Source organism: Halichoerus grypus, chromosome 6 (assembly GCF_964656455.1).
Source record: "Halichoerus grypus chromosome 6, mHalGry1.hap1.1, whole genome shotgun sequence".
Lineage (NCBI taxonomy): Eukaryota > Metazoa > Chordata > Mammalia > Carnivora > Phocidae > Halichoerus > Halichoerus grypus.
The window spans coordinates 4,328,195-4,342,834 of record NC_135717.1 but is presented as its reverse complement, the minus strand read 5'-3'; the positions used below and the strand labels follow the sequence as shown (position 1 = coordinate 4,342,834).

Here is a 14,640-nt window from a genome sequence, read left to right as displayed (position 1 = left end):
GTGGCCTTTTAATCACATTGTAGCTCTCTGGGGTGATGCTACCAGTTGAGGCAAACAAGAGGCTGGCCAAGAACTTAAAAGGAAAATCTGGGGAGGGGCGCCTGGGTGGCTCAGTTGTTAAGCGTCTGCCTTCGGCTCAGGTCATGATCCCAGAGTCCTGGGATCGAGCCCCACGTCGGGCTCCCTGCTCAGCGGGAAGCCTGCTTCTCCCTCTCCCACTCCCCCTGCTTGTGTTCCCTCTCTCGCTGTGTCTCTCTCTGTCAAATAAATAAATTCTTTAAAAAAAAAAAAAAAAAAAAGGAAAATTTGAGGGAAGAGAAGCTCTGACTTACTGCCCCTTGCCTAGGAGGCCATGCACATGCCCAGGAAGTACCATGGACAGTGTTAGTCTCACATCTGCTTGGCCTTGAGACTCTGAGCAAGCAGGAAATAAAGGCTAGGGCAGAGTTGTTGATTGCTGGGGCAGTGAGGGTGGCCCCAACACGCAAGGGGCCCCTTGACAAAGCCTGGGAGACTTACAGGTTTAAGGCATGTCTGGAAAGCTCTGTCCAACCATTGCCTGAAAACTAGGATAACTGAGCAAACAAAGGCTTCACACAACAAAGAATACAGACTTTACAAAATTAGTCAAAGAAAATCACCAAATAAACAGCACAGCAACAAAGAGCAAAAACTCTGAGGAGGGGGAAGGGAATCCCATCGCCACACTGTTATTTAAAATAGCCAGTTTTATGTAAAAAAGAGAGATACATACAAAGAAACAGAAAAGTGTGGCCTATACACATAAAATAAAAAAGCAGTCAATAAATACTGGCCCTGAGAAATCCCAGATGTTGGACTTAGTAGACAAAGATTTCAAATAAGCTATTATAAATATGTTCAAGTAAATTATAAAATCTGTGTTGATGGGTTTATAAGATATATTTTGTGTGATGATAATAGCACATACAAATGTGGGGGGAGAAAATACAGGTATATTGGAGGAGTGTTTTTGTATACTATTAAAGTTAGGTTGGTATTAATCCAAGCTAGATTGTTTTAAATTAACATGTTAAATCAGGGGATGCCTGGGTGACTCAGTCAGTTAAGCATCTGCCTCGGCTTAGGTCCTGGGATCGAGTCCTGTGTCGGGCTCCCTGCTCAGCGGGGAGTCTGCTTCTCCCTCTCCCTCTGCTCCTGCTGCTTGTGCTCTCTCTCTCTGACAAATAAATAAAATCTAAAAGAAAAAATAAGAGGTTAAATCAGAAGACAAGGAATAACAAGTATTGGTGAGGATGTAGAGGAAAAGGAACCCTCATGTACTATTGGTGGGAATGCAAATTGGTGCAGGCACTGTGGAAAAGAGTATGAAGATTCCTCAAAAACTTAAAAACAAATATCATATGATCCAGTAATTCCACTACTAAGTATTTACCCAAAGAATATGAAAACACTAATTCGAAAAGATATATGCACACTTCTGTTTATTGCAGCATTATTTACAGTAACCAAGATACAGACACCCAAGTGTCCATCTACAGATGAATGAATAAAGAAGATGAAATCTTCGTTGATCTTGAATCTGGCAACATGGATGGACCTAGAGGGTATAATGCTAAGTGAAATAAGTCAGAGGAAGACAAATACCATATGATTTCACTCATATGTGGAATTTAAGAAACAAAAATGAACAAGCAAAGAAAAAAGACAAATAAAACCAGACTCTAATACAGAAAACAAACTGGTTGTTGCCAGAGGGGAAGTGGGTAGGAGGGTGGGTGAAATAGATAAAGGGAATTAAGAGTACATTTATCTTGGGGCACCTGGGTGGCTCAGTCCATTAAGTGTCTGCCTTTGGCTCAGGTCATGATCCCAGGGTCCTGGGATCCAGCCCCACATCAGGCTCCCTGCTCAGCGGGGAGTCTGCTTCTTCCTCTCCCTCTGCCCCTCCCCGCTGCTTGTGCTCTCTCTCTCTCCCTCTCTCTCTCAAAATAAATAAATAAAATCTTTTAAAAAAGAAGGTAAGCCCCCAAAATATGTAGGCAGACCCTTAACCAACTGAGCCACCTTGGTGCCCCAAGATTATCACTTTAGATTGAAAGACAAGATTGCTTGAAAGGATGAGAAAAGATGTACCATGCAAACAATAATAAAAGATAAGTGGAGTGACTAGACCGATAGCAGACAAAATAGGCTTTGTGACAAAAAATTGTTACTAGAGATAAAGAAGAATATTTAATAATGATAAAAGGATTGATCCATCAGGAATGCTACAATTATGAACATATATACACCTAACAACAGAGCCCCGAAATATCTGGAGAAAAACTGGTCAAGGAAGAAATCAAAAAGGAAATAAGTATTTTGAATCAAATGAAAAAAAATTTAAAAAACAATGTATAACATTTTGTGGGACGTGGTTAAAACAGTGTTTAAAGGGGATTAGCAATAAATGTCTACGTTGGGAAAGAACAAAGGTCTAAAGCTAATGATGGCAACTTCCTCCTTATCATACTAGAAAAAGCAGTCCAGATTCACCAAAAGGAAGAAGAAATGAAATACTACCTGAGGAGAAATCAATCAAATAGAAAATATAACAGAGAAAAAAAAAAGTGGAGAAAGTTGATGAAATTAAAACTTGATCCTTTGAGAAGATCAATAAAAATAGCCTAGCCAGATTAGTTAGGAAAAAAGAGAGAAGCACAATTGATCCCTGTCCACAGATCCTATGGATACTTAAATATGTGACCAATTTTATGCCAATTGATCCAGCAATTCACATACACTGGACAAATTACTCAAAAGACACAAGTTCACTTGAGCGTGTTTATCATTCATTAAATAGGGAGGTTCCTTTCTTTCTCTGGTTTGCTGAGAATTTTTATCAGAGATAAATGCAGGTTTTAGTCAAATGCTTTTCCTGCATCTATTGAGATGAGCATGTGGCTCTGTTTCTCCACATTTTACCTGATTTTGGTAATTTGTTTCTTCTTTTTTTTCCTGATCAGTCTTTCTGGAGATTTATCAATCTTCTTGCTCTTCTCAAAAAATAAAATTGTAATTTTATTCATCTCTGTTTTAATTTTCCCATGTTGGGGATTTTTGCTCTGATCTTTATTTTATTCCTTTCTTGTGCTTACTTTGTATTTAATTCACTATTCCTTTTCCAGTTTCTTAAGGTGGAAGCTGAGTTTGATTTCAGATCTTTTTTTCTAACATAGGAACTTGGCACTATAATTATCTCTTTAACCCAGCAGTTGGCAAACCCATGGCCCATTCAACAAATGCAGCCCACCACATGGTTTTGTACAACCTCTGACTTAAGAATGCCTTTATGTTTTTAAATGGTTGAGAAAAATCAAAGGAAAAATAATATTTCGTGACACATGAAAATTCTGCCAAGTTCAAATTTCAGTGTCCATAAATAAAGTGCTAGAACGTAACCAGGATCGCTCACTCCCATGTGGCTGCATCGGGAGTACAATGGCGGACTCAAGCAGGTGCAACAAAGATCAGTTGCAACAGACACGGTGTATATCCATTTTGTAAAAGAGGAAAAGTGACTTCAAACACTGTACTTTTAAGACCTGGTGGAGTGAAGATTATTTTGTTATTGACTTAGATGGCAAAGCATTGTGTTGGCCGTAGCAAAACACAGCTATGCTCGAGAGTACAGTAGTCATTGACCTTACCAGGCTAGACACTCGTCATCCTCTTCCCAGCTCACAGGAGAGCAACAATCAGAGACATTAGAAAGCTTGAAAGAGATGATCTCATCACATCAGAATTTCTTCACAAAAATAGTAATGAGGTTTGGGGCGCCTGGGTGTCTCAGTCAGATAAGCATCCAACTCTTGATTTCCGCTCAGGTCATGATCTCAGAGTCCTGGGATCGAGCCCCATGTCGGGCTCCAAGCTCAGTGGGGAGTCTGCTTCAGGATTCTCTCTCTCCCTCTCCCTCTGTCCCTCCTCCTGATCTCTCTCTCTCTCAAATAAATAAATCTTTTTTTTTTAATGAGGCTGAAATGAAACTGAGTATTTCTGAGTGGCCCATTTATTAGCCAAGCAAGAAAAGCCACCTACCTAATGGGTTAATTAAATCGTGACAGAGACAGCTGGAAAAAAAAATGTGTAAGAGAAGATAAACATATTCTGAGATGTTTGGCCTTTTGGTGAGAAGAGTCAAGGACATTGAGAGCAACATCAGTAGTCAATTTCAAAACAAGGCAAGTGACTTTGAGTGGTTTACCTTGTCTCTCAGTGAGTTGACAGTAGTTACTGATACCTCGCAGGTTGTTCATTTTTTGAGACGCCAATGCCAAGCTTGAAGTGACTGAAGAATTAGCCTCAACAGATACCAAACAACTACAGGTGAGAATATTTTCAAAGATCAAGTTCAAAAGAGCAAATGAGGCTCACAGTTGACGCTACTGATCAATAACACATGATAGGTTGAAATAGCTTTCAAAAAGTACCTGCTAATAAAGAAGGCAATTAATAACCACAGACTCTAAATACCTTCTATTTTCACAAGCTTTGTGCATTCATGAAACGAGGTCTCCTTCTGCTCTACAGATATTTTCGCCAACATCAATGGCCACGCATCGTGGAAGATTCACTGCTTGATGAATTCTTTCAGCTTTTGTACATTCAGAAATGTTTAAATGTCTCCTTTCTTGAAAGATACTTTCACTGGGTACAGACTTTTTTTCCTTTTTAGTCCTTTAAAGCTGTTCCTCCACTGTCTTCAGGCTTGCTGACAGGAAGTTGGCAATCACTCCTACATCTATTCCTCTGTGTAGAATGTGTCTTTTTTATTTAGATTTTTTTATGTTTTCTTTTTGTACCTGATTTTAAGCTGTTTCATTATTTTCCTCATGTTTCTTGTGCTCAGAGTTTGCGGAGCTTCTTGGATATATGGATTTGGTTTTCATTTGGGATTTTGGGGATCATTATTTCTTCAAATATTTTTCTCCATCCTCCTCTACTTTTCTCCTTTTCACATTCCAATTACACATTTATTACATTGCTTGACTTTGTCCCACAACTTGCTGATTCTTTTTTTTTTTCCTATCTGTATTTAATTTTGGATTGTTTCCATTGCGATGTCTTCAAGTTCACCAATCTCTCCTGCATTGTCTCCACATGGTGTATGTTTCATTTGGACCAAGCTGTTCTCTTCTCTAGAAGTTTGACTGTCCCCCCTTTAAAATACTCCCCATCTCTCCTTGGCATGACCAATATTTCTTCTAGCTTCCAGAACATATGGAATGCAGTTGTGATAACCCTCCCAGCGTCCTTGTCTACTAAATCTGTCATCTCTGTCATTTCTGGATTGGTTATGATTGATTTTTCACTTCATTATGGGTCATGTTTTCTTGCTTATATGCATTCCAGATAATTTTTTTATTTTTTATTTTTTAAAATTTTTTAAAGATTTTATTTATTTATTTGACAGAGAGAGACACAGCGAGAGAGGGAACACAAGCAGGGGGAGTGGGAGAGGGAGAAGCAGGCTTCCCACAGAGCAGGGAGCCTGATGTGGGGCTCGATCCCAGGACCCCGGGATCATGACCCAAGCCGAAGGCAGACGCTTGACGACTGAGCCACCCAGGCGCCCCTCCAGATAATTTTTTTAAATCACAGATCACATGTTACAGAAAGATAGTTTGTTATTCTCCATAGTTAATCTCTCAGGGTTTCCTGGTGAATCTACAAGTGAAATCATTTTCTTTGATACCATTCATCAGCCTGGGTAAAGACAGATTATTCTGACCCCCTTGCTGGTTCATAGCTAATCAGTGCCCCCCTCAAAATGTTCAAACAAGATTTACTGTTCCCAGACTATCTGCAGTGTTAATTCCTTTCCCTCTTTTTAAAATTTAAATCCCCCACCCCTCCCCCCCTTTTTTTTGCTTATTTAGGACTCAGTCCATGGTTTTGATCTCTACTGTACACCAGTAAACAGCATGCTGATGGTTAACTATGTGTCTTTACATTTTTCTTTGACACCAGACACAGAAGAATATGTATTTTAGGGTTTGAAAACAAGGAAAACCATATAAGGTGCTAAAAAAATGTATTATTTTCCCTTAGGGAAGAGGGAAGACAACAGTGGGGCAGGGAGTGAGGAGGGTCTCTGGAATTCTGGCAATGTTCTGTCTCTTCACTTTGTGAAAATTCAATTGTACCATTATTCTGTGTAGTTTTCTGTAAGTCTGTCGTATAACAATTATAATGCTTATTTTTTAAATGATGACTAACATCTGGTAAAAATAACATTGGATTCCTACCCCACATCTTACGGGGTAAATTGCATATCGATTAAGCACTTAATTGTTAAAAAAGAATCAAACCACAAATGTTTGAGGAGAAAATGTGGAGAAATAATTTTTATTTTAAGAGTGTTTCAAGCATGATGTGCAACCCAGAAGCTTACAAAAGAAAATATTGATGAATCTGACTACATTGAAATAAAACAATTCTCCGTGGCAAAACTCGCCATAAACAACATCAGAAGACACATAGTGAGCCAGGAAAAAGAGTTACAATTCCCACTACAGGCAGTTGAATTCCTTTAATATGTATATTAAAAATGGCTTATAATCAATAGAAGCTAAGAGCCACAGGCAAATAGAAAAAATGGGGAAGAAAAAGAATATGAACGAACAGTGCAAAAAATAGAAATGTCTTTTAAAATAGGAAAAGAAGGTCAACTTCACTCACAGAGAAGTACAAATTAAAATTATGCTGAGACACCGCATTTCTACCAAATCGAGGACAATCTGACAGCACCGTGTTGGTGAAGATGTGGAGGACGAGCAGGTGTTTTAATTTATTCCAGACTGGAGCACTGAGTGCTAGAATAAAGATGCAAAGTAACATGTGAATAACTAACAAAATAACTAAGACAATTTAAAATGCACAACCCCGGGGTGCCTGGGTGACTCAGTTAAGCATCTGCCTTTGGCTCAGGTCATGATCCCAGGGTTCTGGGATCGAGCCCCACATTGGGCTCCCTGCTGAGCTGGGAACCTGCTTCTCCCTCTCCCTCTGCACCTCCCCCGGCTCGTGCTCCCTCCCTCTCTCTCAAATAAATAAAAAATCTTAAAAAAAAGAAAATAAAATGCACAAACCCATTGACCCTAATTACACACATGCCAAATACCATGTAGGTAAGGAAGGATATTTATTTCAGTATTGGTTGTAATGGCCAAAGATCAGAAATCATCTAAATGCCCTTCAACAGGGACTTGTCCAGTAAGTGATGGCATCTAGCAGCACCTGGGTGGCTCAGTCAGTTAAGTGTCTGACTCTAGGTTTTGGCTTGGGTCATGATCTCAGGGTCCTGGGATCGAGCCCTGTGTCGGACTCCGCACTCCGCAGAGAGTCTGCTTGAAGATTCTCTCTCTCCCTCTCCCTCTGTCCTCCCGTCCTGCCCCACTCGAGCTCTCTCTCTAAAATAAATAAATAAATCTTTTTTTTAAGTAGCAAATAACACACACATGTGCATGCTATCCCGCGTATACTTAGAATATCTCTGTAAGGAGAAATGGATCTGCTAAAGGCTGTTGCCTCTGGGTGGGTTTAGAGGCAGGGTTCTTGGGTCAGACTATTCTTTTACACCCTTTGAATTTTGAATCAGATATTTCTTTTTTTTTTTAAAGATTTTATTTATTTATTTGACAGAGAGAGACACAGCGAGAGAGGGAACACAAGCAGGGGGAGTGGGAGAGGGAGAAACAGGCTTCCCGCCGAGCAGGGAGCCAAATGCGGGCTGGATCCGAGGACCCCGGGACCATGACCTGAGCCGAAGGCAGACGCTCAACAACTGAGCCACCCAGGCGCCCCGATATTTCATATTTTAAAATGTAAACAAAATTAATGCCTAAAATAGTTAAGAAGACTATGTAGCAAATGGAAAACAGGTGTCATTCAATGTTAAATGGGAACAGCAGGATACCGAATCGTCTGTCTCGCAGTGCTGTGGTCGTCTCTGCAATTGGGCAGTGAGAACTCGAGAAGTCTGTGTTGTTGCGTTTTGTTGCTCAGCACTTTGGGGTATTTTCCAGTGATGGTGGTGGTGGTGGAGAAGGTGCCTACCCCCATCTCCTCCACCAATCACCCCATTCTGAGATCCAGGCTGCTGACCACCCCTTAGTTCAAACTTTGGGGAAATGTGGAGTGAGCAGGCATGTTCCCCATCCCAGTTTACCTCCGGCTCCTGCCAGTCCCTCCATCACTGCAGGAAGGTGGTGGCCTCCGTCCCCTTGGCCCAGAAGTTTCCAACTCTCCCAGGACACCCCAGTTCAGATTTCCCAAGTTGTCCTCCCCGCTCATCCCTCAGCCCCCAGCCTTCTGAGACCGCCGTGCTCCTCAAGCTCCGCAGCTCGGGGCCAAGATCACTAACAAGACCCTGGGGCTTTAGATGAAGCCAGACCCTTAAGTGGGCCCTGGGAAACCTATTAAGTCACTCTTTGCTTATGGTGAGCGTCCCTGGGAACAGAGGTGGAGATCACGGGAGAAGAGGGGGAACGATGTGGTGCAGCCGGGCTGCCCCCCATTTTCTACCAAGTCCTTCTATAGTCCGCTGCTACTTTGTGATTTGTATCCACAGAGGAACTGCTATTTGATCTGGGCTGTGAAGAGTGAGTAGCTTTCCAGGTGGGGAAGGACGCTCTGATGTGGAGAAGGTGTGTGCTGTCAGGGAGAGGTGGGAGACTGGTGGCACGTGTGGTGCGGACTGCTGCTTGGCTTGTGGGGAGGGCATGGCCAGGAGATGGGGGGACCGACAAGGCCCACGGGGTCTGTGTAGCGATGGCCAGAATTTGCCCTTCCACCCAGGATTCAGGTCACCCACTCAGCCCAGACTGGATCTCTCCCCTCGCAGGCGTCACTGGGGGACGCATATTCCCCCGTCCAGGATAGCAGGGTGAGCAAGGCACCCGGCAGCCAAGATGCTGAGGATTTAATTCAGGCTGCCATTTAGGGTCTGGTGGCCCCAAGTCTGGCTTGAATGAATGAGTTTTCAGATTTTGGTCTTTTTTCTCCAAGGATGCCACAGAAGATCGGGTGTGGGTGCCAAGGACTTAGTGCAAAGCCCCTGCTGGAATTCACCAGCTTTATTTTTTTTTTTTTTTTAAGATTTTATTTATTTGACAGAGAGAGACAGCGAGAGAGGGAACACAAGCAGGGGGAGCGGGAGAGGGAGAAGCAGGCTTCCCGCTGAGCAGGAAGCCCGATGCGGGGCTCGATCCCAGGACCCTGGGACCACGACCTGAGCCGAAGGCAGACGCTTCATCGACTGAGCCACCCAGGCACTCCAGGAATTCACCAGCTTTAAACCCATGTTTTTAGTAGAGAGGAAATCCCTCAAAGAGGGGAATCTCAGGTCCAGAAGCCTGAGGGACATAGGAGACTGTCCTCGGCTGTCTGTCTCTCTGTCTCTTGTCTGTCTCTCCGTCTCTGTTTCTCTGTCTCTGTCCCCCTCTTCCTTCCTGTCTTTCTCTTTCTCTTTCTCCCTCTCTGTCTCTCTCTGGGTCTCTGTTAGCCCAGAGCCTGATGAACCCCCTGGGGCGGGATGCTCTGCCAAAGGCCGCGGGTCTTCCCTCCCGCTCTGCCTGCCGCTGCCCTCAGCAGTTCCCTCTACCTGTCCCGCGTCGTGTGCCTCGTTCCGTTTCTGCACCTCAATCTGCTTCCTTCTCTCTCCTCCGGCCCCCTTTCCGTTTCCCCCTCGCCTGGGTGGGGAAGGACCCACAGACAAGGCAGACAGAAGAGCACGGACTTTGAAATCAGACCGACCTGGGGACCTCTAGCTCAGGGGAGAAGCTGTGTGACTCCCCCAAGTGTCAGCTCCCGCATCTGTAAATTAACAGGCACAGTGACGTGCCTGCCTCACAGAGGACTCACAAAGATCCAATAATGCCGCGCATGGGGCGCGTTTAGAGCTCGCTGTCGGGGCTGGGCGCGTGGCAGTGACTGTCACAGGGGCGTCGTCGCTGTGGTTCGGCTCCCCCCCCCCGCCCCCCGCGCCCCTCGGCGTTTGGAGGGAATACGGGGCTGTTGCCAACAAAGGGAAGTTGGAGGCGATATCCGTGTCCCCGGGGCAACTTTCCAGGAGGCCTTGGCGGAAGAGCTGCGGGGAGGCTTTGGAGAAGAGGAAGCGAGGCCGGGCACTTGCAGGCTTCAGGGTCCTGGCCTCAGGGCAGAGAGGCCAGGTGACACTGGTCGCCGCCTGCCTCCGCCTCCCCGGTCCCCGCACGTCCCTCTCCTCTCTGCCACTCGCTGTCCGATGTCTCCAGAGATCTTCAGCCAGGGCGGAATGTCACCCACATGCGGGGAGCGGGAAGCACAGCACAGGACGGGACTGAGCGTGTGCTGCTACCTCGGCGATCCGTTCCCTACGGTTCCTGCATGTAGGCAGGGCTGTGCCAGGCGCTTTCCGGGCTTGCTGCCGGCCCGTCACCACGACCGAGGAGGCTGCTGGTGCCTCAAGAGATTCACACTCGGAGCTGTCTCTGCTGGTCGGTGGAACAGCTGAGACAGAACAGGTGTACGTGAACCCCAAGGCCCTGTTTGTGCCACTGGGCCATTCTGGCTCCAAGAGACACAAAGGATGGGCTTCTGCTGGGGAGAGAACTATGACATTACATCCCGGGGCCCCCCCGGGGCCCCCCACCGTGCCCTGCACACTGCAAAAGGACACACACACGCACACAGTGGCAAGGCTGGAAAGAGCTGTTTTGATAGGTACACTGGTCTGAGGCTCTTCAAAGATCCGTAAATGGACGCCAACCGTTAGGCCTAGGTTAACGCCTCCCTTACTGATCTAGTGTTCCAGATTCACCCGATGCCCTTCAAAGTCCCTCATAGGCTCTTGCAACATCAAGATATCTTTAAAAAACGGCTTACCTTGGGCATGCGAGCATAACCACACACACACACCTTTCGGTAGAACCGTACGATATCAGAACCTGAAGCAACTCTAAAGGTCGTCTGGTCCAAGTCTCCTCTCACGGGGCAGGAACCAGACTGATCCGTGGTGGCCCGCTCGCCGTCACACAGCAGATGGGGACGGGGTTCGCGGTTCACAGGCGGTGGCCGGCGGCATGGGCTCTGTAGAAATGGCCTCGAGGCACCAGCAGCCTCCTGTGAGGAGAGGGAGCACCGGTTAAAGAGGCAGGAGCAGCTAGAGGGGGATGGGCCGTGCAAGCCGCATCAGCGCCGGCCTCAGGGCCGCCCAGTCCACCGCGTGCTTACGCGCCGAGCCCGGCAGGCAGCCGTTGGGCCTGGCAGCTGAGGCTCCTCGGGGAGCTGAGCTTACTGAGGCTTCTGAGCGGTGCAGCTCTAAGGACTGGGGTGTGTGAAGACAACGATAAGGAGAATATGCCTCTTAGTAGAGTGAATGAAGGGGCGGCAGGACCTCTGACGGCGGGGCGGCCAGCCCAACAGGACTCTGGTAGTTTGGGGGGGCACTGGCCCTGAAGATGACCGAGAGCATGGATCCCATCTCGGGATGAGACTGATGACACATGCTGAGGAGCACTTTAGGGGAGGAACCAACATAAGGTGGGGACAGCTGTCTGTCGCCAAGGGGTGAGGCCTCTCCAGGACCAGAAACTCAGGGACATCACAGGGACACAGACAGGAGGCATACCTTTGGGAGAAATGGGGATTAATCCCCTCACTTACAATAATTCAGCAAACAACAGACATGACTCAGACCTTCCATTCCGGAGCCTGAGTTTAGTGGCGTTGCCATGACAACGGTGGGATGGGAGGATGACACCTGGGAGGCAGGGGTCGTCACCCACACGTAGCGTGTGACGTCAGCCCAGCTCTTCCCTGTAGGGAATGTGGGGACTGCAGGGCGTCCCAGGAAGCCCCCTCCCCCGTGTGCAGGGACAGGTCTGCCCAGGACAGGGGAGTCACACACTCCACATGGAGCCCACGGTGCCAGCATGCAGGAGACAAAGCCAGAAGTCACACTGAAGGGGACTTCGGACATAACCCCGGGGCAAAGAAGGGAGAGTTAAGCCAAGAATTGTCAGCTGACGTTTGGAGGGTCATTCAGGTGAATGGTGCTGGAGGCAGGAGCGCCGGCTGGTGTCCGCTGTGATTGCTGGGGGGGGGAGGGGAGAGGAAACTGGAGAGGTGAGAGAACAGGGAAGCACTCCCGGAGGTGTGCGGTGCACCTGCCCAGTCGTCCTGTGGGGTGCAGGAGGGGGGCTCCTCCACAGTGACTTCTGACTCTGGAAATGGGCCCGGGGCTAGCTCCATTCACAGAAGGTCGAGGAAGTTTCCTCGAGAAATGACGCCGTAGTTCGGGACAGGTTGAATTGGAAGTGTGGGCGGGGCGTGTGGGTGGCAGTGCTGAGGGTCTTCAGCTCGGAGAAGGGAGTGGGTCTGTGGGGGGCTGGGGCTGAACGTCGCAGCTTGGGCCTCGGGCGTGTCCACCATAACACGGGGCAGGTGCGCGTCTTCCCCGGGACAGAGCCAGAGAGAATGGGCAGGCCCAGGATGACCATGGGGGTGTCCTGAGTCCAGCTGATGGGAGAGCGGGAAAACATAAATAAGACAACAGCCAGGGCAGGTGAGGACAGGAGGGCGTGTGGTCTATCCGCAGAGAGCCCCGGGATGGGTGAGTGCAGGGGGTGGGACGGGCCTCTGCGGACAGGAGACTCCGGTGCTGCTCCAGCCCCTCACCCGGGGCTTTGTCCCAGGAGCGACCATCTCCATACCCCAGAACCAGCCGCTCAGGAAAGAGCCTATCCCTTCAGAAATCTGACCCCTCAGGCCACTGTCCACTCAGGTGTCCATCCCCACCTTCCTCCCTGAAGGCTGGCCCCTCGGGTGCAGGGGCTGTGGGCTCAGAATGCTGGCCAAACCGGGGGCTGCGTGGACAGGTGTGCAGAGACACCTGGGTGCCTGGAAGAGCATGGGGCATGGAGGCCAGAGGGAGAGCAGGGGGTGGCTCCAGACATCTGAACTCCTGGGGGACACTGGGCTGGGGGCAACAAGGGGCAGAGAGCGCTGGCTTGGGGAGAAAGCCTGGGGTCTCCGGTGGAAGGGGTGTGGGGACCATCCGTGTGTTTTCTGGGAGGGATGTGTCACCGCGACCCTCCTCTCTGGCCAGTGCGCCTATCCTCCCACAGGTCCTGACATGAGCCCCTGGCCCGAGTCCAACTGGACCAGCCCGCAGGAGTTCGTGATCCTGGGGTTCTCCGGGTGGCCCCAGGGGCTGCAGCAGCTGCTTTTCGCCTTCCTCCTGCCACTCTATCTGGCCACGCTGGCTGGAAACCTGCTCATCCTGGGCCTGGCTGTCGTGGACCCCGCCCTGCACACTCCCATGTACTTCTTTCTGGGGGCACTGTCCACTGTGGAGGTGGCCTACACGCTGGTGCTGACCCCGCGCATGCTCGCCGGCTTCCTGCTGCCGCCGGGGGGCCAGGCGGTGGCCCGATCCACCTGCGCTGCCCAGATGGGCCTCTTTGTGGCGCTGGGAGGCTCCGAGTGCCTGCTGCTGGCCGCTATGGCCCTGGACCGCTACCTGGCCATCTGCCGCCCCCTCTACTACCCCCAGCTCATGACCACGGGGCTCTGCTGGTGCCTTCTCGCCTCCTGCTGTGCTGGGGGCTCTATCCTGGCCTTGGGGCTCACCACGGCCATTTTCCAGCTGCCCTTCTGCCAGGGGGGCTCAGTGAACCACGTCTTCTGTGACCTCCCGGCGGTGTTGGTGCTGGCCTGCGGGAACCACCAGCTGCAGGAGCGGGTCCTGCTGGCAGCTTGCCTGGTGCTGCTGGTGCTGCCCCTGGCCCTGATCCTGCTGTCCTACACCAGGGTGCTGGTGGTCATCCTGGGCGCTGGGGGGTCTGCCGGCCGCCGCAAGGCCTTCAACACCATGGCGTCGCACCTCACGGTGGCCGTGCTTCACTACGGCTGCGCCACGGCCATGTACGCCAGGCCCCTGAGAGGCCGCTCCCTCGAGGAGGACAAGCTGGTCTCGCTCATCTACATCAGCCTCACACCGCTGCTCTACCCCACCATCTACACGCTGCGGAATCGGGATGTGCAGCGTGCCCTGCAGCGGGCGGTCAGCGGCAGGACGGCAGGGACCGTCCCCCAGGCTGACGCCAACTAACGGTGTGAGCCAGGTGGTGTCTGTCCTGAAATCGCCCTCATTGAGGGGAACCTCACCATCCAGAGCCGTCTGGGGCCCCCCGGGACGGGCTGGACAGAAACCTGAGTACGGCGTACCAGGACTCCAAAATCGGACCTCAGCCTAGTTCTTCGGCATCTGTGGACATTTCAAGCTGAACAGTTCTCGTTGGTGGCCATGCACTGTGGGATGTTCCGCGGCCTTTGTCTCTGCCCAGTAGATGCCAGTAACACACCACCGCTCCCCCGCAGTTGAGATGACCAAAACTGTCACCCGACATGGCCAAACGTCACCTGAGGGGCAAGGTCAGCCCTGGTGGAGAACAGCTGCGCTGAACTCTGGCCACACAGTATCTGCTGAAGAGAAATGAGTCCTCCTATAGAGAAGTTTACGGCTGCGTTATTGATAACAGACAAAAACTGGAAAGGAGCCAAATGTTCATGGACATGGGCTAGACACAGATGGGGCGCCTGGGTGGCTCCGTTGGTTGGGCGTCCGACACT

General features: G+C 49.3%; 1 protein-coding gene across 1 annotated transcript; it reads left to right on the top strand.

The window, feature by feature from the left end:
• The first annotated feature begins 13,139 nt into the window (after nucleotides 1–13,139).
• On the top strand, nucleotides 13,140–14,119 carry LOC118542617 (olfactory receptor 10AC1-like). Its single transcript, XM_036102993.2, has one exon. The coding sequence runs from the start codon at nucleotides 13,142–13,144 to the stop codon at nucleotides 14,117–14,119; it is 978 nt and encodes a 325-aa protein (XP_035958886.2). The 5' UTR covers nucleotides 13,140–13,141.
• Nucleotides 14,120–14,640: the final 521 nt, after the last annotated feature.

Coding starts and splice junctions, on each gene's coding strand:
- LOC118542617 (XM_036102993.2), top strand. CDS start 13,142: ATGAGCCCCTGGCCCGAGTCCAACTGGACCAGCCCGCAGGAGTTCGTG.